Source organism: Lissotriton vulgaris, chromosome 10 (genome assembly GCF_964263255.1).
Source record: "Lissotriton vulgaris chromosome 10, aLisVul1.2, whole genome shotgun sequence".
NCBI classification, from domain to species: Eukaryota; Metazoa; Chordata; class Amphibia; order Caudata; family Salamandridae; genus Lissotriton; species Lissotriton vulgaris.
Window position 1 is genome coordinate 94,221,483 of NC_141698.1, and position 26,830 is coordinate 94,248,312.

General features: G+C 45.9%; 1 protein-coding gene across 1 annotated transcript in view; it reads right to left on the reverse strand.

The window, feature by feature from the left end:
• PDPK1 (3-phosphoinositide dependent protein kinase 1) overlaps positions 1-26,830 on the reverse strand; it is a 288,661-nt gene that overhangs the window by 121,149 nt on the left and 140,682 nt on the right. The window contains exon 8 of the mRNA XM_086940588.1: positions 8,902-8,977. Coding sequence (XP_086796714.1) covers positions 8,902-8,977 — 76 coding nt within the window. The remainder of the gene's footprint in view (positions 1-8,901; positions 8,978-26,830) is intronic.

Below are 26,830 nucleotides of genomic sequence, written 5' to 3' on the forward strand. Positions count from 1 at the left end.
ACACCCAGAAAATCCTCAGGAAACTACAGAACGTTTAAAATGCTGCAGCCAGACTGGTCCTCAGCATCCCCCACTGCACCCACATCTCTGAACACCTGATAGAAATCCAGTGGCTCAAAATCAACAAAAGAATCACGTTCAAGAGCCTCACACACGCCTACAAAGCCCGACACAACGCTGGAGTAGCATACCTGAACCACTGCTTCTCATTCCACATATCCACCAGACACCTCCGCTCTGTCGAATTGGCCTTCACTACTGTCTCCTGGATCTGCAAGACCAGGACCTGAGGAAGATCCTTCTCCTACTTTGCCGCCAAGACCTGGAACACCCTGCCTCTCCACCTCAGGCTATCCCAGTCACTAACCCATTTTAGGAAGGATCTCAAGACCTGGCTCTTCAACTGAACCTCAACGCACAGTGGAGCCTGCCCCCGGCGCCTTGAGACCCTAGCAGGTGAGTAGCCACGCTTAACAAATACTGATTAATTAACCAATAAGGGGGGATGCATCACCTGGTAAAGGAGGGCACACTTTGTCTTATGGTTTGGCAGATTCCAGGAAACCATCGCAGATCCTAGGGCTTTTGGGCCATGCTCAAGTACTCCTCTCCTAGGCATGGGTTGACTGAAGAGTCAAACGCTACCGGTTGGTGTGGTCAAGATGGGCGAGCTGGTGCCTGCAGAGGACCCTAGATCCCGTGGGCCAGATGTCGTTCATATTCTGAAATTCCTGGCGAGCCTGGTGTAAAACGGCATTTTATACAGGCTGGTTAACACCCTCAGATCAGCAATCTCTGTGGCGCACTCCGCCATCCAAGGTCTCCCGGAAGGTGAGCACCCACTAGTATGGAAACTCCAATAGGGTGTCCTTCTCTCCAGGCCACCGGATCCTCATTCCTCACTCTGGGACCTGAATGTAGTAATTAACCTCCTCCCTTCTTGAACGTCCATAAATACATCGCCAGGAAAGAGATCTCTGGTAAGTTGGCGATCTTACTATGCCTGATATCATGCAGACAAGTCTCAGATGTCAGGGCACTGGATATTACAGGTAGGGTGTTTAACCTGGCAGGGGTCTGTGTCTTACCGGCTTTCCAGGAAGTCTCTAAGTGATGTGTGGTAAGGTGCTTCAAAGCATACAAGACAATAACAGAAAAGCTATGCACAGCAGGTGAAACACAGTTGTTGATTGCATTGAACAAAATTCACAGGGCAATAGCCCCCCCGACCAATGCTAGATGGGTTCGCTGGATTATATAAGAAGCAGGTATGGATACCAGAAGTTTTGGTGCCCACTCTGTCCGAGGGCCTACGGCGTCTAAGGCCTTCTCTTCAGGGGTCATGCTGGAGGACATAACAAATGCAGCTTATTGAGCCTCCACTTTTAAGAGGTTCTTATTCAAGCCGGCGGTGGATATGGTCTCTTTGGTGGTGAGCAAGCTTTAAACAAGCAAAATCCTCGCTTCTGTCCTGATATAGTATGAAATATCTAGCTAAGGTAAAAAAGTTTCAATTCTAATAAGAACACAGAGATGAGGATTATCCCACCCAGGGCCAAGAGAAGTCCAACCCCCTGTTCTACACAGGAGAGAAATCCGGTGCAACAATGAAGCAGGTATGGTATAGTTTAATGTATGGGCATATAACTTCTCAGGTTTTTGATGGACGTTGAACACCTATTCATGAAGCTGTGGTTTGTGTCATTATTTACTCAACACTCAGATGTTTGCCAGTGCTTTTGTTCACCAGTTACTGAGAGCAGCAAGTGGCCAAGGGTAGCTCACAAATACGGCAAGCCTTTGAAGCGTCCCCTTCGTGTACCCTGCCCATCCTGAAGGAGGAGGCATGGCACCTCGTCCCAGTATGTGCATTGTTTCAGGCCCCAGAGAGGAGCAGGCTCTTGACCCAGGCGCCCAGAAACATATCTTGTGGTGGCAGCTGAAAGCAGCCACTCAGCCTGAACACTAGTGATTGGTTAGTTTTCAGGGGGAATCTCAAAAATGTCCTCTGTGTGCATTTTTCATTAAACCCTACACTAGAATCAGTGTGGGTTTAATGTGCTGACAAGTTTGAAACAAAACTTCTCAGTTTTCAGTGTAGCCATTATGGTGCTGTGGAGTTTGTAATGACTAACTCCCAGCACCATATATTCTTAATGGCAGCACTGCACTTACAGTGTCTAAGTATGGGCTTAGAAACTGTAGGGGTTCAGGGCTCATGCACCTGTACCTTCACCACTGGTATAGTGTATCCAGCTAGAGGTGTGACAGACGTATGCCAGGGCAGTGTGTTGTAGGCATGGCACACAGAGATGTGTGCCATGTCGACTCTCCACTTTATTTTGCACCAAAACTTGCAGCCTGCAAAGGCAGTGTGTGAGTGTAATGGAACAGGACCTCTAAGGGTGTCACAATAAGTGCTGCAGCCCTTAGAGGCCTTCTCTGGCCACAGTGCCATGGGTACCTGTGGTACCATTTACCAGGGGCTGACCTGTGGCTAGAGATGCCAATTGGGTTCGTTTTGGGGAAAGAACACAGGCCCTGAGAATCTGATTGGCTTAGACCTAGGGCACATCAAGTCAAAGTGCATCAGTAGTCTGGCAAAAAGTGGTGGGTGTTACTGCAACAGAAACTCATTTTCCTACGGAGAAAGAAAAGTAAACATCAAGCACCCTGGAAGACGGAGCCTGACACGGACCCCAGTCTTTGAATGCACAGCAAATGTGACAAGATAAGAACATTTAAAGGCCTGTTTACAGAAATCCAGTATTGGTTGAAGAATATAGTAAACAGGGCTTGGGCAACGGAAGGGACAAACTTAAGCTGGACCACCTATAACAAATAGAGCCAGCAAATAGAAAGCAAGCAAACGTGGGTTACAAACCACAAACCCAATGGTGAGCAACAGGTGGAATGCATTCTCAGGGAATGTTTCCCCATGTTCCCAAAACGTCTTTAGCAAACCATGCAGCTGGGCTGTCTGGTAGGTTTCAACCTAAAAACAGGACAGTGTTTGGTTCGTAGTGTTTACAAGCTATGCTATCAACAACTTATAGAATAATTTCCACATATTCCTAATCAATGAATGCACTGCAGAAAGTGCCGGTTCGGAAAACTGTGTACTTGGACACTTTGAGCCAGTGTAATGCACTAAAGATATCAATGATACAACCACTCACCCTTCTGTGTGAAGAGCTGCAGTACCCAGTGGCATGTTTGCCATACCATAAGGGTTATGACTACGAAAGGAAGTGCGACTGCAGTGCATTTCGGAAGGCACCTAGATACACAGTGATCTTGGTTGCCATGATCAAGGTCTTCAGAATGAAGTTATGGCACCTCCAGTGAAAGAGATTATTATAATGGTAGTGCTGCTTGTCCTGGATTCAGATGTGTTTCACAGTTCAGATGCAACCAGCTAGTGACCACAAAGCAGCTTACAGAGTACAGTGAATAAAAACATACCTATGCATTTCCATAATTGAGGCTAAAGCATTGATGTAGAGCTGTGGAAATGGTGATACATCAAGCTGATATAGCTTCAGCTTTAACCGTCCCCTCCACTTAACAATTTAACTTTTTGCTTCACCATCTAGAGGCACCACATTACATTACCATCAAAGGTATTTTCTGTCAATCCAAGGAGTCAATGATAGGTGGTGCCTAAAAGATGCAAGAAACGATTTCAGAACTTACTTTTGCACTGGTCTAAACATGTTCCCTCTAAAGCATGGCGAGGGTACTTAACCGAGGTACCAGTTCACCATACATGTACATTGTCTTTTGTAATATGGGCATTATGGGCATTAAAGTAGCCAATCACATCATTCATAAAAATGGCAAGTCGGTGTCATATGCACACCAATCCTGTGTACTCTCTGCTGTTCAGCAGTGGAATACACATACAAAGGTTGTTCTGTCTCTTAGATGTGTTGTCTTCATGCACTGGTTGTGTACAGTTGTTAAAGTTTAATCCTTGGTCTCCTGTCACTTTGTTTCTTTGGACTGTGCTAGAGGCAATAATGTTTCCTCCAATGTCAATTGCGTCTTTATCAGCATCAAAACGCTTAGTAATTTCAAAGTTTTCTGTTGATAGGCACTGAGCAGTTTCAGCATCAAAGTTCAAGTTTTTAGATTTGAAGAAGAGAAAATAATTTCTGACTTTGCTATAACAGTTGTTAAACATGGGGAAAACAAATACTAAAAAAGCATCAACAGAAGCTGCATCTCAGGGATGCGGTTCTTTTCACATTTGAAAACAGTCACACAATCTTCCTTTTCATGTGCTGAAGAGATTCCAGCTTCTGAACGCAAAGGCACACAAGCAAGGGCAAAGCTTGTAGGCCTGGAGTTGGCTGCCAGCTTTTTGGCTTAATAAATTATATTTTTTTTGTTTTATTATGGATTTTGCTCAACTTTATTATTGAGGAAACTGCTGGACCATCGGCAAACTAAAAGAAAAAAAAAATGCCCCAAAAATATTTTTGTCTCAAAAAGGAGAAAGTGCCACAGTAGTCTCTGGAACCGAAGGGAACTTCTTTGTGTGTGGATGTGCTCCTTGTGAAAGAGTATAATACCATCACTCACAGTAAAGCTAAGTCAAGGATGAAATGGGCCAACTCACTGCCCCTTGCTGCATGTGGGAAGAAGGAAATGTAAAGGACAATACCATATCAAGGGATGAAGAAGGTGTGCTTATAAGTAAGAATATTATACATATAATTTTTGTAAAATCAAAACATCTAGGCTAATGCCAGACCTAAAAACGAAATTTCTAAGATAGCGTTAACAGTAGGTGAAACTGCTCATTACGTTTAATTACGTTTGATGTAATCTGTAATTCACCTACATCACTCCTTATGGTTGACATCAAAATATTTTCTTCAATTCAGTAGACGTGTTATTCTGAGCCCAACCACTAAATGACAGTATGATGCTTAGCATTCAACTCAAGATTTCCGCTGCAAAATGTTTGCCACCCTTCCAAAAACCTGATCTGGTCTCACCAGACGGGGGATGTGAAGGAACATCATGATGAATCCACAGGCCTATGATCAAGGTAAATTCAATAGAAGTCACAATACCCTAACAACTCTAGAGCAGAGGAACTGAGAGGACAGATAAAGACCCAGTTGTCATTTGGGCACAATTATGCTTGACCACCCAATTACTCCTCCACTAGTATCTGCTCCTCGATAGTAACAACCCCAGGAAATCAAGCAAGACATGGGGCTAAGGAGGATTTAGCAAAATAAGTAGAGGCAGCTTTTCTCGGATTTAGACGTTTTTCTCGTGAGACGATTCAGGATACAGAGGCAAGAAAAAATGAATCACTCTGCTTCATATGATCCTCCCTGTTCTAGACTGGAATTAATTTTCTAGCGAAGCTTTATTGACGGCAGCTTTGAGAGATTGAGATTTTCTACTAGTGAGAGTTCAACAGCTCCAAAGATTAGCTACCTGGTTGCAAATGCTTTAGACTACTCCCCAAACCTTCAAGTATCTGTTCAATCTTTCTTAGGCACTATTTTCCATTTCTTTCAATGGTTTTACTTCCAAATATACCTTTCAGAATACCTTCTTTAATGGGCCTTCCCTGCTTTAGGCTCTGCCTTAACGCATTGCCTCAAGTGTCTTTTTTCTTGCTTTGAAACACTTCTTGAAAACAATATGCAGATCTATTTTTTTTTCTCTTTCAGGTCAATACTGTAAACTGAAATCAAAGGTTGTACCTTCAATGAAGAGGGAAGAACAAGCATTTAGCACAGCACACCAGAAGGGTTGATCAGGAAAACCATTGCTCCAGGTTAAGCGTCACCATTACATTCAAATGAGGTGAGGAAAAGCAAATGGAAAACTTGCTTCTATGTTGAAGAACAGTGTAAGAGTGTTATGGCAAAGTTATTATAATCTTTGGCCCAGGAATTGGCACCAGGTAATGATGTTCGCTTTGGGGTCCAAGGTACATGTAGTCTGCCCCTGTGTTCAAGTTTTTTTTGGCATCTTTTTGCTGGCTTCTGGGATCCACAATAGACTTTTGACTAGGCATTAACCATTCAAACAAGCATTGGCATAGCCTACAGATCTCGCCTTGGGGACCTTGTAAGTGTTTAGTCAGAGCTATTGGCTTTGCCAATGTCTTTTAGCCATGGTGTAAAGCAGTGTGCCTGCTGTGCAGCATGTTGGAAAGTTATAATAGAAAAGTGTTAAGCATTTTTGATACCTTAAATATAACCAGGATGGCATTAGGTACAGCACCTTCTGATTGATCAGTGCCTGAAAGTTGTAACTCCTAACAGAGCGAAATGAGTGGTCAGAGTCAGCCTTTTTATTGTTTCAGAGATAAGCTTCCTGCTGTCAAGGTTAAAGGTCTCCAAGAGTAAAACTGTCCTTTCATGAGCTAGACATCCAATTTTAAAGCCCTTCCCGGCGCCTAAGATCATTTAGCTCACTGCTCTATATTAGGATTTTAACTTTTAAACTACTTTTAAACTACAAGTAACAAAAGAAACTCTCTGACAAAAGCTATAACACATTGACCTATTTATAGTGTATGCACTTTGTGATTTGAATGATAATGTTCTTTGGGGCAGGAATAATTACCCTCTCGCTACGATGAGTCAAAACTTCCACTAACAGACAAAGCTCTGGTCTCTCTATAGGAAGAACATTAATCACCAGAGTTATCCTGACAATTTTAAAGACGCTTGAAAATTGCTGGGACAAGGAACGTGACATCTGGTGCTTTTAAAACAATAAACATGGCGCCCCCACCCCAAGTCAGCGCCTGGTGCTGTAGCACTGATCGCACTGCCTTAGAGCCGGCCCTGCTTTACCATTGCCACTTCGGCTTTTCAACTGCACAGGCGTGCCTCGAGACAAACTATGTCGCAGACACAGTGGAGTTAATCGAGACACAGGCCTAACTTGTCATTAATTTTACTTCAGCTCTGTGGACATTTCAGAGGCGTATGCCTTGGCCCACTAATGACCTAGGGACCAGCCTGTTCATGTGACTCCAGGCCAGTCCACTCCCTCAGTGATGAAACAGGACTAGTGTCACTCCTAATGGTCATATTTTTTTAACGGATTTGGGACATCCTATGGAATGAGACAAGGTGATATATTATAAACCATCCGCACTGCTGTCTGTTAGTGGAAAATCCGTGTGGTGGCAATGCTGGGCTGGCTGCCTCCCACCTCTGACCCCACGGTATAGGCATGTAGACTCCCATTTACTGGATCAAACGCGGCTGCCTCTCTCTGTTGTACAACTGAGTGGGTCCTCATTGTGCAACATAATGCGAGTGAGTGAGAGAGAAGCGCTGCGCAGACGGCGAGGAAGGATGAGGCACTGTGCAGCGAGGGGGTGGGGACAAAGCGCAGACAGTGATTCCGTTGAGTGAGAGAGAAGCGCTTCTCAGACAGTGAGTGGGAACACAGCCCAATGCAATGCACGCAATGAGGCAGGCAGGTGAGTGAGGGGCACTGTACAGAGAGCCAAGGAACATCCCTGCATGTACTAAGAGCCACGAATGACGGCATCACTGTGCCCCCCACAAGTGTCCAGGAGTCCTCTGCAGACTGCGAGGAGGGGCGCTGTGCCGGGAGGAGCGCCTTGCAGGGAGCAGGTTAGTGCAAACAATGAGCTGTCAGTCACAATAATGTTAAAAGCTTATGCAGCAAAACAAAATCTGAGCAGGAGGTAACCAGGAAGCATCAAAGTTAAAAGAAACGCACGGCCGCAAAAGTGAATGCGACCGCCATCTTTTTCCAATTAGCGCAACAGCAATTGAGGCAAATGTAAACATGTGCGGGTGCGATAATTGGAAACAAATGGCGCAGATGCTCGCTCCCGCAAGGTAAATGCCGTACATGCTCGAGTGCTCATTGGAAACAGTGCAGTACATGCACGAGTTTCCGAAAAAGTCCTGCGTGATTCCAAGAAGTCATCTCATAAGCAGCGCTTGCACATTGCTTTAGGCTCGACCTAAAAACCACACAAGGGGCTGCTGTGTTCAGCATACTGTTTCAGCTGTCCCCTCTTCCAATGCCATGAAGGTTTAGTCTGTAGAAGCCTAAGGAGATCAGATCCTAGGTTTGAATGTGCTCAGCTTTATGATTCAGTGACTCTGAGCTGGGGTAAGACTGATGTGGACAGCAAATGTATGGTTTGAAAGTAGAAACCCTCCAACAAAGAGCACGCTCGATCAGAGTAAGTTGCTATCTGTGGTATAAGTGAGGCTTATTTGAGGGAAAGTCTCCTGGAAAGGCAACTGGCTCACAGCCCAACCAATAAATGGCAGGATGATGTGAAACTGACCCATAGTTTGCAATCCCTTCAAAGTCCAACTTGTCTTTGAAGTACCCAGTAAATGACTGGTTTTAAAAGGCATTCCCCTTGAAAAAACAAAGAACTCCGAAGTTCTGGAGAGAAGAGTATTGGAGCTACTAACCCTAACCGGGTGGCCTCAATAGTATTATAGTGGAGGGACATAGTCATCTGTCTATTCCTCTTAATGTTAGAGAGCAAGGAGGGAAAGGATGGTCAGTCCACATAAGTTAGCATGTTTTTAATGGGATTTTTTGAACTTTCAAAAGGATATACAAATACTAATATACATTTGAAAAATTAATATGTATTTAGATTAATGAAGGTAGCACTGTGACTAACGAAGAAAATCCAAGTCAACAGTTCACAACATTTAAACATCAAAGGCATATAAAAGAATCATTAATCAAACTGCAGGATGAGTGAAATGTTCAACTGCAAGAAAAGTAATAAAAATAAAAAAAAAAAAAGAACATGTGGGAGGTGGCTCTACAGATAGCAAAGCGATCAACAGCAACCAAGTGACATAATCAAACACAAAAGTTAATATAGAAATTTTGCGCCTGTACCTTTTGCACGCAGATTTCTCAGTAAGCAGCTCTGGCGACACATACTGTGCTGTTCCTACAAACGAATTCGCCCTTGCTGGACCACAAATGAAAAGATAAGAGGGAAAAGAAAGAAAATGAGTCTAGAATGCCTACTAAATAACTATAAAACCTAATGTCTAATGTAAAAGCAGGTGCACTATGCTTCGTTATATCTGCGGCTCCCATTCAGGACTTCAAGTGAATGAAATGCCTTTACCGTCCACTGAATTTAACCAGCAACAAATACCAAGATATAAGGAGTTTGCATGTACAGCAGTTATAAAGGGCAATGTGAAGAGACTATGGCAAATAAAGAGAAGTTAATAGAGTTATCACAACACATGGTAAATGTCATTGAGGCTCATTAATATATTGTATTGCAGCTTGGTAAAACTAAAGCAAGGACTTCCAATACAAATGATTCAGAACAAAGGGTTGATGCAATCAAAAATAAATCCATCACCAGATGCTGCCACATTTTTGCATCACCTTTGACTCTGGAGCACGTACTAATCAAAGGTTAATTTGTGCACACGAGGGCACTGGTACTCATTGTTTGGGACCTTGACTTATTTTTCATCATAAGACTTTGAACTAGAATAAACTGAGGTAAAAGTTAGGAAAAGGAGGAAGAATGAAATATTAGATAGGAAACTAGTGACTAAGTAAGAAAAGAGTCATGAAAAAAGAACGTGCAAGAGTGAGATCAAGAGACAGGAAGTGGAGAGTGGTGGCAAAAAGGACGAGGAGGAATGGAGATGCCTAAGAGAAAACTAAGAACTGCTACTAACACATTATAAAAGAGTAAGCAAGTCTACAGAAAGGAAGGGGAAGGTAGAAACATAGAAGATGATGCATTCACCAGCCAGAAAATGGGTTCAAACAATGCAGGAGCAACTCTTTGAAAGGGGACAGCATAGGAATTCAGAAGACAGAAGTGACGTCAACAGTAATATCACACATGAAGAAGTATTACATGAACATAATGTATATAAACTTAAGCCCTATGATGAGCATGCCAAACCTCAGATAAAGTTTTATCTTCTGTGTGCATCCACAGATCATGCTATTTATCTACCAGACAGTAAAGCGTAAGAAGCGCTGACTAAGCAAAAAGTAGCAAAGAGGGTTTGCAAGACAAGTGCCTTAGTTTGTCACTCTAATGACCACACGTTTTGTCAAATGACCATTCAGTCTTCGATTCACAAAGTTATTTGTGCAGTATGCTGGGCTTAGGTTTGTAAACTCCTTGTCATACGAGTACACATTCAGACTCTATGGTCTGAAAACTTGAATTTACACCGCAATGGGAAAAGAAAACGTAACACACAACTATTTATTTGCATTCAATTAATGTACTCAGAAATATAAACCATGTACATTTCCATGTGTACACAGTTGCATGGAATTCATAGGTTGCACAAATGGAAGGAGATGGAAGACCAGAAGTGAGAAAAAAAACAAAGGAGAAAAAAAGCTGCTGAAGGCATTAAAAGCGAGGAAGAACAGAAGATGGCTTGACAAGAAAGATGGCAGAGAGTGAAATGGAATGAAGAGTGAATGGACGAGCAAGGATAATGTTGTAGACAAGGGAGGAGAAGGAGCAACGGTGATCAAGGATAAAAAAAAGATTTCTCCTAACGGAGGGCCAAAGACGCTCTTTTCATGGGAGTCTATCCCCTACAGTCTTACATCGGTGTAGAGTTTACAGAAGGGTTGCATGGACAGCCTGCACCAGAGGTCTACATGGGCAGTCTGCATCAGTACTTTGTGCAATTAGGAGACATTAAAAGGTATTGCCCAAAACGGTCATTGTGACAAGCAAGTAATGGTGGCAGAACTTGATTTAGTGGCTGTCAGCCAGGCGGAACTCAATGAGGCAATAAAACAGACAGTAAAAGTCAGTAAAAGTCTCATTCAGAACCCAACACAATTTCAACTCAGGATTCATAGTTTCTCTGAATATATTGTGCACCTAAAGTTTTTGACCTTGCACGCTTTGCCAAAATTCACTGTCAAAAACTTTATGGGTGAAAACTTAAAAAGTGGTAAAATCCGTGGAATTGGAAGAGTATAAAGGATGTTATCCCTAATTTCAAAGCAAACAAAACCCTCAAAATTCGGTGGAATAAAGCATTTAGTGAATACCGAACCCTGCTCATCAGTACATGCTAGGGACAGTGATACTACTCCAATATCTGGGCACTAAGAATGGAGAATTAACTCGGAGTAGAAAGTTGCAGCCACGATGCATGGAAGAGGTAGGGAGTTAAAATTTATGGTGTAAACCTTAATTTAGCCATATTATCTTCAATAAAAAAGCGAGGGCCAAGAAATTGGAGATGCAAGCGAGTAACTGAGATTTAATGACGTTTAAGTAAACAAATAGAAGGTACATGAATAGTCTTCTTGTGCCAAGCAAGATAATTAGCAATCCAGTGAACCGTTATCCAACAAAATTGTATGAAGAGCTATTCTGAACATAACAGAAGAACACAAAGATACTGGATCTGTGTGAATTCATGAAATATTAACACTATTGTTATTCACAACGTGAATCTTCATATACCTCCAATCTAATTAACTGAATTGTTATGAATTGCTATCTTTAAGTTACACCAGGAGGGTAATTTATGAAAGGAGGATGTAGCAACGGGCTAAGATCGGATACCCAAAGCTGCTTGGGACTTGACAAAGGTTATTGGAAGGAAAATCGGGCTTATGCAAATCTAAAGAGAATGGTTTAACAAATCACCAGTTAAGATCACACTTTCAAACATGGAGCCTTATATTTCCATTCAACTAAGGAGACTGTTCCGGTCTACAAACTGAATAACTGCAGAAAGACCAAAGGGGTTTCACATCTGCTAACTGGGAAATTGGAGGAACAGCTAAAGATCATTGTCTGAATAGTCTGCAGCAAACAGGATTTCATGAATGTGCATTGATGGTCATAAATATCTACTCCCATGCATTACTGCATGGGCCGTAATGGAAATGACTATTCTGTCTACTCTCAGGTGATTAACAGAAATCAGACTATGACGAAATTATTCTGGTACTCCATTGATTGAGACTACTTTACAAAAGACTATATTTAAATGTTAACCTGTGGGCATGGTGGAGGATAAAAAAAAGGCAGAGGTAATTCCTAATTATAAGTTTTCCAGACAGTGCTGCTACTCTGATCACGCCTCTAATACCTGATTCTAAGCCCTCTAGACAGTGCTGCAGCTGTGTCTCTGGTGAGTGGTAATTCCTCATTCTTAGTCCTCTAGACTCTGCTACAACTGCTTCTTTGGTCCCAGTGTTAATTTCTAAGTCCTCTAGGCAGTGCAGCAGCTAGGTCTCTCTTCCCAGTCGTAATTCCTCATTCTTAGTCCTCTAAACTCATAGTAAAAATCACAATATAATCTACAACACCAATAGCTCTAACTTTCATGAAGGCGAGACCGACTGCATTGAAATGCTTGTATTGTCGTGGGCAGCTCAAAACTTTCAGTGAAAGAGCAAAAGTGCATACACTTTTTTTTGTTCGTTTCGTGTAAATCCGTCAAATGATGCCACGGAGCGTGTGATCTAATTTTAGCTATACTGGTGCTATCACCACCAATGTAATGTATACTGTTCAATATGGATGACGATGAGGAAGGCAAAGGAGCTTAAAAACCTCATTAACAACAATGTAGGTTCAATAAGGGATCATGATCTGGATACAAATTTTCTATAGCTTGTTGTCACCACAGGCTCAAAGACTAGTAAATCCAAAATTGCAGTTTTTACAAAGTTTAGGTTTTGCAATGTTTTCTAGTCACTTGATAAAGCTGGAGGGTGGAACCAACTAATGAAGTTTAGAACTAAGGTTCGTTCTGACAGGACAGGGTTTTTAATTTCCCAACTTCTCTAGGCAATAGACCTTTGAGAGTTTTGTTGTCTTTTTATAAATGTACAATCTACATTAACACATGGGGAATAAATACTGAGATTTTCTAACACTTCAACCTTCCACCTGGAGAAAAAATGATCCTATAGGGGTTTACTCTGTTTATTATAAAGTTCTGAAAACTTTAAATGCCATGAAGAATTTGGGCAGAGTTGCCTGCGAGATTCAATCAAGCTTGCACCTCTCTAGCTATGGATTCTATGTCAGGACCGGAGGCTTCAGATTATGCTATATCTTCCTTCGCTTTATTAACATAAAGAAACCACAGCAGCTCAGGAAAAGATATAATAAGAACACAAGATGCTTTAAACATAAAGCATTGACGTAATGTTCAACAAAAATCAACAACAACTCCCAAGAGTCTCTTTGCTTATAATAATAGTCCATAGTCCTTTGTCTCTGTCCATCGTCCCTATATAACCGGACTTCCCATCATCTTCCTCCTCTTTCTTCGCTGCTCCCGCAGCCAGATAAGTGCTTTTCTATTTTGTCTTCTTTTCTTGTGATTGATTGTCTTGCGGTCTTTGGGGACTCCTTGCATGGTTTATTCCCTTTCAGAGTCCCTGGTTGCGGGAACGTTCTGTCGTTCCTACGCGACTTTATTCCCACTTGTGTGCGGTGTGCACATAGACCGCAAGGGGGCGGCCTGTCGCCTCGCCGACCCTCCGGCGCGCCTCCGCAGTACGAGGAGCCGCGCCGTGGGGTCTGCTTGCGCAGGGGCCGACCCTCGCGTACCCCTCTGACACCTGGTGATCCGGGTCTGTACTTTCACAATTTTGACGCCCTCTGGGGTCTGTATAGCGGTTTTGACCGCGTGAATCGCCTTCGGGCGAGATCTGTGCACCTCTTTAACAGTGTGTGGCCTAGCGCGCTTGAGGGGTACGTAGACCCGGTCCCGGCGAGGAGGGTCTGCGCGCTTGGGGGTTGGTGCAGCCCACCTGCCACGTCAGCTGGCCCAAAACGTGATCGCAGCCGCTGGGCCTGCCCACATTCGAGAACTTTCTCGGTTGCCGCCCTCTTGGGTGCCCCGCATTTGCCCCTTGGTTCCGAGATGGAAGGGGAGTACGAGGAGGAGGCCTGCCCCTATCTGCAGGATGATGAGTTTTACCAAGCGGTGGACAACTCCATCTATCGTTGTGTGACGGAGGTGGTAGGGCCCATGGAGGACCGCCTTTCAGCCCGCATCGTGGAGGAGTGTGCGAAGCTGGCAGCGGCGCAGGTGCCGCCGTCCCCCGAACTCCCGGGGACGTCCGGCGGGCTGCCGCCCGCTCCGAAGAGACCCCGAGGTGAAGGGCCTTCATCGGAGGCCCAAGGCGTGGATAAGGGCGCTTTCGAGCGTCTTCGTGACGCCTTCCTGGCCAAGGCGACGGCGGTGCCTCCGACGCCCTTGGTGGAGCCTGGCACTTCGGGCGGCCTGTTGACGGCGCCCGCCTCCCCGATCTACGACTCTCCGGACACGGATGACGACGGGGAGTCGACCCGTTCTTGGCTCCCGGCGCCTTCAGGGAAGGAGATGCCCCGAGATGAGTCGGGCATGCTGGACCCGGACGAGATCGTCCACCCCCGATCCGCGGCCTGGGCCCCGGGGGAGATGGTGGCGAAGTTTGTCGCGGGCAGGTTGCGCAAGCCCCTGGAGAAGGAGGCGAGGGGTTGCCTGCGCGGGGAATGCCCTCGGCCTACTTTGGTGGGGAAAGTGGCCATGACACCAGAATTGGACCCCAAGATGGCCACCTTCCTGGCGAAATTCATGAAGGACCCCAGGAAGGGGATCGACCGGTCCTGGCGGGCCTGCCAGGACAAGCTGTTGGACGCGGTCGGGCCCGCCACGAAGATCCTCGATATGGCGGAGGAGGCTCGAGCGAATGGCACCGCCATTTCACCGGAGGTGCTCTCCAACTGGGCCCAGAGGGTGATCGTATTCTTGGGCAACGCCAACTGTGCCCTGTCCACGGAGCGGCGGCGGTCGCTCCTTATCAAGCTGGACCCGAAGCTGGGGGACCTGGCCTCGTCGGAGGCAGGTGCCGTGGCCCAGGGTGGCCTTTTCGGTGAGCCTTTCATCCGCGAGCTTGGAAAGTTCGTGAACACGTTCACGTCGCTGGACAAGGCCCAGTCCAGCATCAAGAGGGTGTTCCACCAGCGTTTTTCTGGAGGGGCCGCGCGATCGGCCGTGGTCAGCAGACCAACAACCGTGGACAAGGAAATGCCCCCGGTGAGTGTACTTTGCTTGGATCAAGTTCCGATTGGGGGGCGGCTGGCAAGCTTTTACGGGGAGTGGGAATTGCTCACTGCCGATGCTTGGGTTTTGCAAACTGTGAGAGGTTTCCATATAGAGTTTCACGACCAACCAACTCAGGTGAGGCCCCCGCGCCCGATGGTTTTCTCAGAATCCGACGCGCGATTGATAGACGGGGAGGTCTCAGACTTGCTGCGCAAGGGAGCCATCCGTCTATCAACGCGCCACCCTCATGGGTTCCTCAGCAACGTCTTCTTGGTAGACAAGACGGATGGGGGCAAGAGGCCTGTGATCAATCTCAAGGAATTCAATGGGTGGTTGGTCTACCGTCACTTCAAGATGGAGGGGATCCACCTCCTTCGGGACGTGCGCCTCCCTCGGGATTGGATGGTGCGACTGGATCTCAAGGATGCCTACTTGGTCGTTCCCATCCACCCCCCTCATCGTCGTTTCCTACAATTCCTGTGGGACGGCAAGGTGTTCGAATTCACCGCCCTGCCGTTCGGTCTTTCTTCGGCCCCGTGGTGCTTCACGAAGGTCCTTCACCCGGTGGTGGAGTTTCTCAGAAGCCAGGGGGTCCGTATGATAGTATACCTAGACGACATCCTCCTCATGGGACAGTGCCCAGAGGTGCTGGCAGGACAGCTGCGTCAAGCTGTCGGCCTGCTTCAGAGACTGGGGTTCGTCGTCAACGGCTCCAAGTCGGTCTTGGTTCCCACTCAGCAGATCACCTTTTTAGGTTTCGTGGTGGACTCGGTACAGGCGGTCTTGAGCCTACCGGGTCGGAAGGTCGCAAAGATACGACACCTGCTTTGGCAGACGATCGCGAGGGATCGTACGTCACTGCGCCATGTCGCCAAGGTGGTGGGTCTTCTATCGTCCTCCATCCAGGCGATTTTCCCAGGCCCGCTGCACTACAGGGCTCTTCAGCGCCTGAAGGCGCAGCATTTGCGCCGTGGGATGTGTTACGACCAGTGGGTTCCCCTCACAGACGAAGTGAAGGAGGAGATGTCATGGTGGCTGTCTCACATGGAGGCATGGAATGGGCGAGCGATCTTCGGGTCGGCTCCGGACTTGATCATAGAGTCCGACGCCAGCAGGTCGGGCTGGGGCGCCCGGTGCGGTGATTTTTCCACCGGCGGCGCCTGGTCGTCAGAAGAACAACAATTGCATATCAATTGTTTGGAGCTCCTTGCGGGCTCCTTCGCGGTTCGCTGTTGGACCAAGGATTCGGTCAAGGCTTGTGTCCTGCTACGGATGGACAATATTTCGGCGGCCCGATATGTGAACCACCTGGGAGGTCCTCGGTCCCGCGCTTTGGCGGATTTAGCGAAGGACTTCTGGGATTATTGCCGGTCTCGTCACATTGCGGTGACGGCAGAGTATCTGCCAGGCCAGTCCAATCAAGTGGCGGATTGGCACTCTCGACATCTCAGGGATGCCAGCCAGTGGAAACTGGATCCGGGAGTCTTCCGGTGGCTACATTCCCTTTGGGGCCCCTTCTCGGTGGACCTCTTCGCGTCCCGTCTCGACCACCAGCTGCCGCGGTTCTACAGCTGGAGGCCGGACCCTCTGGCGGAGGCCACGGACGCGTTCTTGCAGGATTGGAGTCGGGAACAACCGTTTGCGTTTCCCCCGTTCTCCATGATCATGCGAACGGCGGCTCAAATACGCCGCCAGGGTGCGGACCTGGTGTTGGTTACACCGCTGTGGAGGTCTCAAGTATTGTTTCCGGTTCTTCTGGAACTTTCCTGGGATTTTCCAATCCTACTCCCCCTGTTTCCTCTGCTCCTGACGAGCCCGGATCTGGAACCTCACCCTCTCGTCATGCAGAACACTCTCCGCCTCGTGGCGTGGAGGCTCTCAGGAGACGCTGGACGCTCCCGGGCCTTTCGGGGACGGCTGAGCACTTGCTCTCCAAAGCATGGGCCGATAGTACGACGAAGCGTTACAGATCCGCTTGGCTTAAGTGGATGCGTTGGTGTTTACGAAGGGATCTGGATCCCGTGGTCGCAGGCCTCGTTCCCGTGCTGAATTTCCTAGTGCATTTGGTCGACAAGGGTCTAGCGTATAGGACGATCAATGCTATTCGATCGGCGATTTCTGCTGGCCATGATAACATCGATGGCCATCCGGTAGGGGAACATCCTCTTGTGTGCCGGCTTCTGCGAGCTGTTCGCCTCGCGCTGCCGCCAGAACCCAGGTACTCCGTCCTTTGGGACGTCAATTTGGTTCTGAATTTGTTCCTGTCGTGGCCGGCCAATTCCTATTTGTCTCTTAAAGAGCTGTCGGCGAAGTTAGCCATGTTGTTATGTCTGGTCTCTTGTAGGCGCGTCTCGGACGTGCGCGCGCTGGATGTTTCGGCACGCATTTTTTCCCCGGATGGGGTTACTTTTACGGTGGGCCGACGCACTAAGACGTCGTCGCGTTCCATTTCTTATCCAGCCTTTACTGACACTCCTAAGTTGTGTGTCGTGCAATGCCTCAAAGCTTATGAGGACCTGACCTTGGATCTGCGCCCTCCGGGCGAGCGTCAGTTGTTGATTGCCCTGCGGAAGCCACACAAAGCTGTCTCCTCCCCCACTATTGCTCGGTGGGTGCGTTGGGTCATGTAGGAAGCGGGCATCAATACTTCTCTCTTTGGAGCACACTCCGCCAGGGGAGCCATGGCCTCTAAGGCGTTCTCGGTGGGTGCTCGTCTGGAGGACCTTATGCGAGCTGCGGACTGGTCCTCGGATTCCACCTTCAAGAGGTTTTATTTTAAGCCGGTGGTAGATTTAGCTCAGTTGGTGGTAAGTAAGCTTTAAACTAGCATAATCTGAAGCCTCCGGTCCTGACATAGAATCGAAATTTGCCTAGCTTACGTAACGGTAAGTTTCAATTCTATTAAGGACACGGAGGCGAGGATTATCCCACCCGGACTACGGTGGCGTCTCTACCCACCCGTATGGCAGTAAGTAAAGCGTTTTCCTTTACATTGTCAGTACTGTGTTGTTCTCTGCATGCTCCTCGCCTTGTTGTCGCATTTCCTGGGCCACCTCGCTGATACTGTTCCTTTTTTGGCAGGCAACGACGGTGCTAAACAGGACCAATGAGGCTTAAGCGTGATCTGCGCGAAGAAAGAGGAGGAAGATGATGGGAAGTCCGGTTATATAGGGACGATGGACAGAGACAAAGGACTATGGACTATTATTATAAGCAAAGAGACTCTTGGGAGTTGTTGTTGATTTTTGTTGAACATTACGTCAATGCTTTATGTTTAAAGCATCTTGTGTTCTTATTATATCTTTTCCTGAGCTGCTGTGGTTTCTTTATGTTAATAAAGCGAAGGAAGATATAGCATAATCCTCGCCTCCGTGTCCTTAATAGAATTGAAACTTACCGTTACGTAAGCTAGGCAAATTTCGATTCAGGTTTGGGTTAGTTTTAGACTGAAAGACCTGGGAGCCCCTTATAAAAGTGTCTTTGGCTAAAATACTTTAAAGAGTTTTTGCCTTGAGCGGTGTCGACCGGAACTGTAGGAGACTCCCTGGAATGTTGTCTTTGCAGACCAGCTCTGGGTTGACCACATATAATTTTTTTACTTCCTAAGTGATCACACTGGGAGGATACAGTGTTAGTTAAACTCACAATGAGAACTTCTAGTACTGTTAAAAGTTAGGCAGTTAAATAAGTATCAAGGAGCTGTAAAAAATATAGGAGCCCAATTTCTTAACAAGGTTCAGAGTATGTATTAGGCAGCATATGTGGTCTTTACCCAAAGTTCAGAATTTTTGATTTGGTGGTTAATTTGTGTCCTTGTTTACACCAAACTTAAATATATTTTATGCTTTTCGGTGATTTTTAACACTCTACACACAATATATTTAGAACCACTTTGAAAAAGGATATGTTTACGAACAGTAGTACAGCCCATGTATAACCCTAAATGTTATCTACTCTATACGTTTCACTGTGGCTCATTTTTTTTTATTAAAGCTGTTAAAATGAAATCATAAGTTACTGATTAAGCTGTGCTTGTAATTAGTTCTAGAAGTATTTTGATATTGATGACTTTAAAAAGGTTTTATTTTTGTTATCCTATGTATATTTTCCCAAAACATATTAGTTTTGTGCGTTTTTTAAGGTAATGACTATAACCAAAAGAAATGGATTTTGACTCTATTACATACATGTACATTGGGGGTGGAGGGGCCATACCTAAATTTTCATCTAAATTTAATTTCCTCAATATTAATTAGAACACTAAAAGTCAATCAAGGAGATTTAATGTCACTTAGCAAAGAATACACAATCGAATGCAACCCATTCTGAAAACCAATCAAAAATTAGAATATGACAAATAACTGTTGGGTAGTCTGGTTGCTGGGTTAAACAGAGCGGCTGATATAAATATTTTCCGAATTATACAGTATGCCTGGGGTTGAGAGAGTGAGGACTGTAGTGTGCTCGCCAGCCCAGGACCATGTAACAAACCATGCCACACACTGAGCTCTGGGAGAAGAGTTGGATGCTTGACCCAGGCACTCAGGTGGACCTGCCTCACTCCTGAGGTCTGGAGCTGACGAACATTGAGGCAAAGGCTTCAAGTGTGATGAGTCTCAGGTTATGGATTTTTCAGGTCGTGGGGGAGTTACCATATGTCCATTGCTAGTCAGAATCCATTGTGGTTCGGCAACTGGAGCTTCAGCCTTGCGCGACTGCTTTCGCTTGACAAGACCTAGGTCTCCTTTCTCCAAAATCGTGCCTCAAGCGCATCAGTACTTATTGGCACAGGCCTTCATTTTGCATTTGCGAGAGGTGTCAGACACAAATCTCATCAGGGTCTATAAACTTGTAGTCCTCTTTGGTAGCTTCATTCCAAGAACCCTCCCAAACAGCAAGGTTGCAGAACTTTCTCCTGCTGTGGAATGGTAAACACAAAGGGCTGAGTGTAATGCTGACAGGAGACAGATGCATTCCAGCGCAGCACACTGAACCACCCATTTCAAAGTACTCAGAAACGTTCAACAACTCTATTTGCCTGTGGCCAGAAAGGTGTACTTTTCTGGTGTTTGATGTTCATGCTAATAAGAAAGTCTTTGAACTCTCTGTTATTGAAGGGTGGACCGTTGTAAGATTTGAAAATTGTGAAAATGTCTGAGAGCCTCTCGATAACTCTGCCAAGTGTGGTCGATAAGTCTCCCACTAGAGGAAAACTTGAGTACTTGGCGACAACTACGATGAAAAGATGTCCATTATTTAGGGGTCAGAAGAAGTCAGCTGCAATCGTCTCCCAGGCTTGCTTACTAAGATTGGACATGTTCAGCGGGTGCCAAGTAGTTTTGGAAGACAGTTGCACAGAGGACTCACTTTCAGCTCCCTTTCAAATCGTTAATCAATGAGCAGGAACCACACTCTATCCCCGAGGGCGGTTTTAGTTGTGGCAATACCACAATGTCTTTTGTGTGCTAGTTCAATAACTTGTTGGCTCAGGCTTTCAGGGATAACTATTCCTGCCCCTCTTAGAATGACACCATAATGTGTAACAAAGTTCTTTACTAAAATTTTTAAACTTCTGGTACTGATCATCATCTGTAAAAGGTTAATGTTGTTTCCATGATTGCCTTGAAATGATTTCTTTGAGCTTAAGCATGTCTGTCATTATTAGTAGCTGCCAGAATCTGTTCAATAGAAAGAGTATGCAGGTGCCCTTGACATTACTATGAAATTGATATATGCCTCAGCCGCTTTGGACATTGTACTAAGACGCCGGAGCGGCACCTGTGAAAAGTAGTCAGCGTGATTCTGATCCTTCCCCGGTTTATGCACAATAGTGTAATCATACTCCTGCAGACGCAATACCCATATCACGATGCGAGAGGGAATCATGGCTTTTGGATTTCCAAAAATGGTGAGTAAGAAATGATAATCTGCGACAAGGGTGAAATGCTTCCCGTAGAGAAACACATGCAAATGTTCAGACCCCAGACTACAGTTAAGTATTTGTATTTGTATTTGTATTTGTACTGGGTTTTATATCGCGCCAGCTCACCGACAGGTCTCAAAGCGCTACTAACCAAGTGCAGCAACAAGAAGCACGATGACTATAGAGAGATTCTGGAATGCCAGAAACTAGGAAGTAAATGCATCTTTGAAGAGTAGAGTCTTCAAAGACTTCCTGAAGTGGAGAAGGTTGGGCTCTCTACGAAGCACCTCCGGTAGCTTATTCCAGATTATCGGAGCCTGAACTGAAAAAGCTCTGCCTCCTTTAGTTGCCAGCTTAAAACGTGGGCAGGACAGCAGAAAGGAACCGGAGGATCGTAGGGCGCGCTTGGGTTTGTATAGTTCAAGTCTCTCTTTTATGTAGGCTGGCGCCTGTCCATGGATTGCTTTGTGACAGATGCACAAGCTCTTAAACTCAACTCTTTGCACGACAGGCAGCCAATGAAGCCTGTAGAGCAAGGGGGAGGCATGAGTCCGCCTTGGCACACCAAATATCAGGCGTGCTGCGTCATTCAGAGTAACCTGAAGACGATTGGATAGGTTTTTTGGGAGGCCAAGATATAGCGCATTGCCATAGTCAATTCTCGACACTATTGTAGCCGAGACAATAGTTCGTAGCATATTCAATGAGAGTAAGGGAACGAGCTTCCGCAATTTCCTGATTAGGTTGGTACAGGAACCAACTACAGCAGACACTTGGTTAGCCATCGAGAGTTCCTGATCAATCTTCATGCCGAGGCTCTTAACACTAGTACACGGTCTTGGGGTGGGTCCGAGTTCTTGTGGCCAAAACAGATCGTTCCAGGGAGAGGTCAAGGTTGAAACTACAAGGACCTCTGTTTTGTCTGGGTTGATTTTCAGTAAATTGGACGACATCCAGTTCACTGTAAATCGCAGTATGTCTTGGGCCGTGGACTGAGCTGATGATGTATTGTCGATACTCAGCAACAGCTGAGTATCGTCGGCATAATTAAAAACTTTACAGTTCATATTTGCCAGGGACTCTATCAATGGCTGCAGGTACAGATTGAATAGGAGTGGAGAGAGCGCGGAGCCCTGCGGGACTCCGCAAGATAAAACACCCTCCCCGGAGACCTGATCTGCAACCTGAATTCTCTGCGTCCTCCCAGATAGGAAGGCTGTTAGCCATTCGAGGGCTCGCTCTCCTATCCCGAGCCGAGTCAGTCTGCCCAGGAGCAATGCATGGCTGACAGTATCAAACGCCACTGAAAGGTCTAATAATATCAGGGCGCTTGGATTTTTGCTGTCAGCCATGCATCTGAGCTCATCCAGTACAGACAACATTACCAATTCTGTACTATGGTGGGCCCGAAAGCCGGCCTGCCGCTCCTGGAGAAGATGGTGAGATTCCAGGAGGGATGACAGGGATTTTAGCACGTGCTGTTCCAACACTTTTGACAGAAATGGCAACTGAGAAATAGGTCTGTAGTTCTTCAGGCTGGATGGATCTGCCCCGGGCTTTTTTAACAGGGGTCTGACGCGTGCCTCTTTAAAGGAGGTAGGTAATGCGCCAGTAGCGAGTGAGGTGTTTAGAAGGTGTAAGATCTGGTCTTCTAGGATCGGGATTGCTAATCGGAGAATGTCGGGTGGACACGGGTCAGCAGGTGAGCCTGACTTAATGGATGCCACCAGTTGTGTCAAGGTGGTAGGGTCAATTTCAGGGAAGCTTGTAAAGATAAGATTTGGAGGATTTAGAGGGGGCAATTGTTCGATGTGTGGAACTGGATTATCCTTCTTAATATCAGACAAGATAATCGCAACTTTTTCGAGGAAATATCCCTGAAAGGTATCACAGTTGATCGAGATGTCATTCTTTTCCTCCTTCACACTTAACTCTTTCAAGATTTGAAAGGTTTCTCTCTGAATGTTTGTGGCATTGTTTATACGTGTCTCATAATAGTCCTTTTTAGCTAAGACGATAAGCTTTTTGTATGTTTGAAGCGACATTCTATATAGTTCCCTATCAGTGTCCTTTTTGGATTTCCTCCAGCATCTTTCGAGGCAACGGAGTTTTCTTTTTTGTTCACGTAGATTTGGGGTGAACCAAGGGGCTCCTTTCTCAACACCTTTTACTCTTTGTACCTTTTCGGGGGCTAACTCATCGATTGATTTCTTAAGAGTAGTCGTAATTGCATCATATATTGAGTCAAGGTCAGAACCACCTTGAAAGACTATGGAAGTCTGTTTGTATTTGGGCAGAGTTTTGGCCAAGGTGTCAGAGTTTACTTTTTTCCATTGGCGTACTTTTTTGGTTTTTAAAGGGAGTTTAGCCTGGATATTGTTTAGCGGAACGTCGTACAGTATTAAATGGTGATCCGACCAAATACAGGGTGTAATACTTGCAATGGTCACCTTTGGCATAGAGGACCAGACAAGGTCGAGAATGTGGCCTTTTTTGTGGGTAGGAGCTTCCACAAGTTGTACTAATCCAAAGGCGGTCATAGTAGTCTGTAGTTTCTGGGCTAGCGGGTCTTGATCGCATTTATCCCAGTGGATATTGAAATCACCAGTGACCAGGATGTTTTTATAGCGTGTGCATAAATCTGATAGTATAGGAAGGAAAAGGTCGTTGAATTTTGAGGTGCTTTGGGGTGGGCAATACACTGTTAAGATGGTAAGACAGGAATTATTCATGGTGATTTTTATCCCTAGAATGTCGACGGTACTTATGGTCTCCGATAGGATTTTGGTTACCGAGAACTGCTTTTTAAAAATCGTTGCTACACCCCCTCCTCGTGCCCCCTCTGGTCGGTTGTGCCAGATCATATCATATCCACTAGGAAGGGCGGCGATGATATCCGGGGAAGAGGCATCGCTCAGCCAGGTTTCAGTGAGTGTCAGGAAATCAATGGTCTCGTCCTGTAAAAGAGTATAAATTTCTAGATGATGTTTCTGCATTGACCTGGTATTAAGGGTAGCTAGCTTAAGGGGGGGTGAAGGGTGAGGAATCTTACCACTGGGTCTGTACAAGATGTTAAGTTCCTCCAGAGTGGCGTATATAGCAGGGGAAAGTGCATAGCTGCCAGATTGCAGTACTAGGAGATCCCCAGAGGTGTAGCTGGTGCGAGTACCAGAGTCCCTATGCCCTATGCCCGGTCGTGCGCGGACGAGCGCAGACGGGCAGGACTCTGGCACGACTCCGGCGCAGATCCGGCGCTCCCGCTGATCGCGTCCGCTGCGCGGAGTCATCTCTGCCCGTTTTTATGGCGCCTGAAATCGCGTCACAAATAGCTGCCTGACCTAAGATGGCCGCCAAAACCGGTACTCTGCTCTCGGCGTCGATACTCGGCCGAGAGCAGGTCCGATTCGGAAAGCAGGGGTACAATTACTGTTTTGGCGCAAGGGGGGTCAACAGGGGGGTCGCAAGCACCTAATACAGTCAGGTGCACAAAAGTACAATTTTCCACCGTTTCGGTTCGTAAAAACAAATAAAATTTTAATAATACTAGAGACCTCCCGGCTTCCGCCTCAGGAGGGTGAGAGATGCGTGCAGGTTAGAAATTACCGGCACTCTCCCTTCGCGTCCCTTTTATGGCGCCTGAAATCGCGTCACAAATAGCTGCCTGACCTAAGATGGCCGCCAAAACCGGTACTCTGCTCTCGGCGTCGATACTCGGCCGAGAGCAGGTCCGATTCGGAAAGCAGGGGTACAATTACTGTTTTGGCGCAAGGGGGGTCAACAGGGGGGTCGCAAGCACCTAATACAGTCAGGTGCACAAAAGTACAATTTTCCACCGTTTCGGTTCGTAAAAACAAATAAAATTTTAATAATACTAGAGACCTCCCGGCTTCCGCCTCAGGAGGGTGAGAGATGCGTGCAGGTTAGAAATTACCGGCACTCTCCCTTCGCGTCCCTTTTATGGCGCCTGAAATCGCGTCACAAATAGCTGCCTGACCTAAGATGGCCGCCAAAACCGGTACTCTGCTCTCGGCGTCGATACTCGGCCGAGAGCAGGTCCGATTCGGAAAGCAGGGGTACAATTACTGTTTTGGCGCAAGGGGGGTCAACAGGGGGGTCGCAAGCACCTAATACAGTCAGGTGCACAAAAGTACAATTTGCCACCGTTTCGGTTCGTAAAAACAAATAAAATTTTAATAATACTAGAGACCTCCCGGCTTCCGCCTCAGGAGGGTGAGAGATGCGTGCAGGTTAGAAATTGGTCTGCTTTCTTAGGTTGAGAATAAGTACGTTTGATCTGAGACACACTCCGGATAGCATAGGGCACAATGAGTCTCTGAGCATCAGGCTGTCCATTGTGTTGAGCGATGATTGCGCCCAACCCCACCGGACTTGCATCCAGCACAAATTCTGTATGCAATTTCAGATCAAAGAAAGCTATTTCAGTTGCATTTTCAATTGCGTGTTTTATCTTTTTGAAAATTCGGTTTCATTTAGATGACCATTGAAAAGGAACAACTTGCTTTGTTAGTTCTCTTAGAGGGGCACTCACAGTTGGAATATCACAAATGTACCTGGAGCAGTAGATGCACATGCCTAAGAAGGATCACAGCATGGTCACATCTTCTGGAGTGCAAGTAGATGACAATGCTTTTACCTTTTTGGGGTCAGGAGCGATTCCCTTTTCAGAGTAAATAGGATCAAAGAATTGAAGTGTGTTTTTTTTAGACTCACATTTCCCAAAATTTAGTGGTAAACCTGCATTAGCAAATAAACGGCATACTTGTGCGAGTGCTTTATCATGTTCCTTTCGTGAAGCCCCAAACAACAGTATATCATAACTGTATGTAAAAGCATGTGTGACAGGCTGAATTATTCTGTAGCTGATGAGAAAACAAAACTGAGTCTCTTATATCTGAACAAACATGAGTTGAAAAAGTAGTAATGTACCAAAAGTTGACTTCTAGTTCAAGTTGATGGTAGCCTTAGTTCAAATCAAGGCGGGAGAAGACATTGGTGCCATTCAGCTTTGTGATCATGTCCGCAATGTGTGGACCTGGATGTATCTCTTTCGGTTGCTTTGTTGGCCTGTCGCATATCAACACAAATGTGCACTGAACCTACACTGTCATTTTTTGGCACCACCACAATAGTGAAACCCACAGTGTCGGATCAGTAGAGTGCTCGATGATATCATCCTTTTAACAGCGTTTCTAGGTCTCTCAACAGCTTCCTGCAAGTAAGTGAAAAGAAATTTGATGGTGTAGCTGTGCAACAGGGCGAATATCTTAATAAAGGTGCAGCTTCACATTAATAGTCTTAAGTTTCCCAAGTCATGAAACAATGTCGGGAATTAACTCACTATTTCAGAATGAGCTTTCAAGTTGTAGTTAATGGAGATCAGTCCCATGTCAGCAACAGTATTGAAACTTAAAAAGCACTTACTCGACATAGTTCATTGGAGGGCATGAATGGGTCTGTGACGGACATTACTATTGCACATCCATCTTCTTCACTGTCAATCGATGACATCAATAAACCTTTGGAAGATGAATTTGATAACGATCGACTATGGTTCGGTTCCCCTTGCCCTAGTCGATGTTGCCGTAAGGCCTAGTAGGAGTGGCTAGACTACTTCTGGAACTTTCTGGCATCCATCTTCTCGACTCTCCGTGATGCATGTACATTTTCTTTTGCTTTGCAAACTTAACAAAAAGGTTGTCTTTCCCGCAGCCTTTGCATGTCTGTCCGATGGTGGGACATTTACCTTCATGTGGAAAAGAGAATTCACAGTGGAAACACAATTTCTTTTACTTCAGAGAAATCA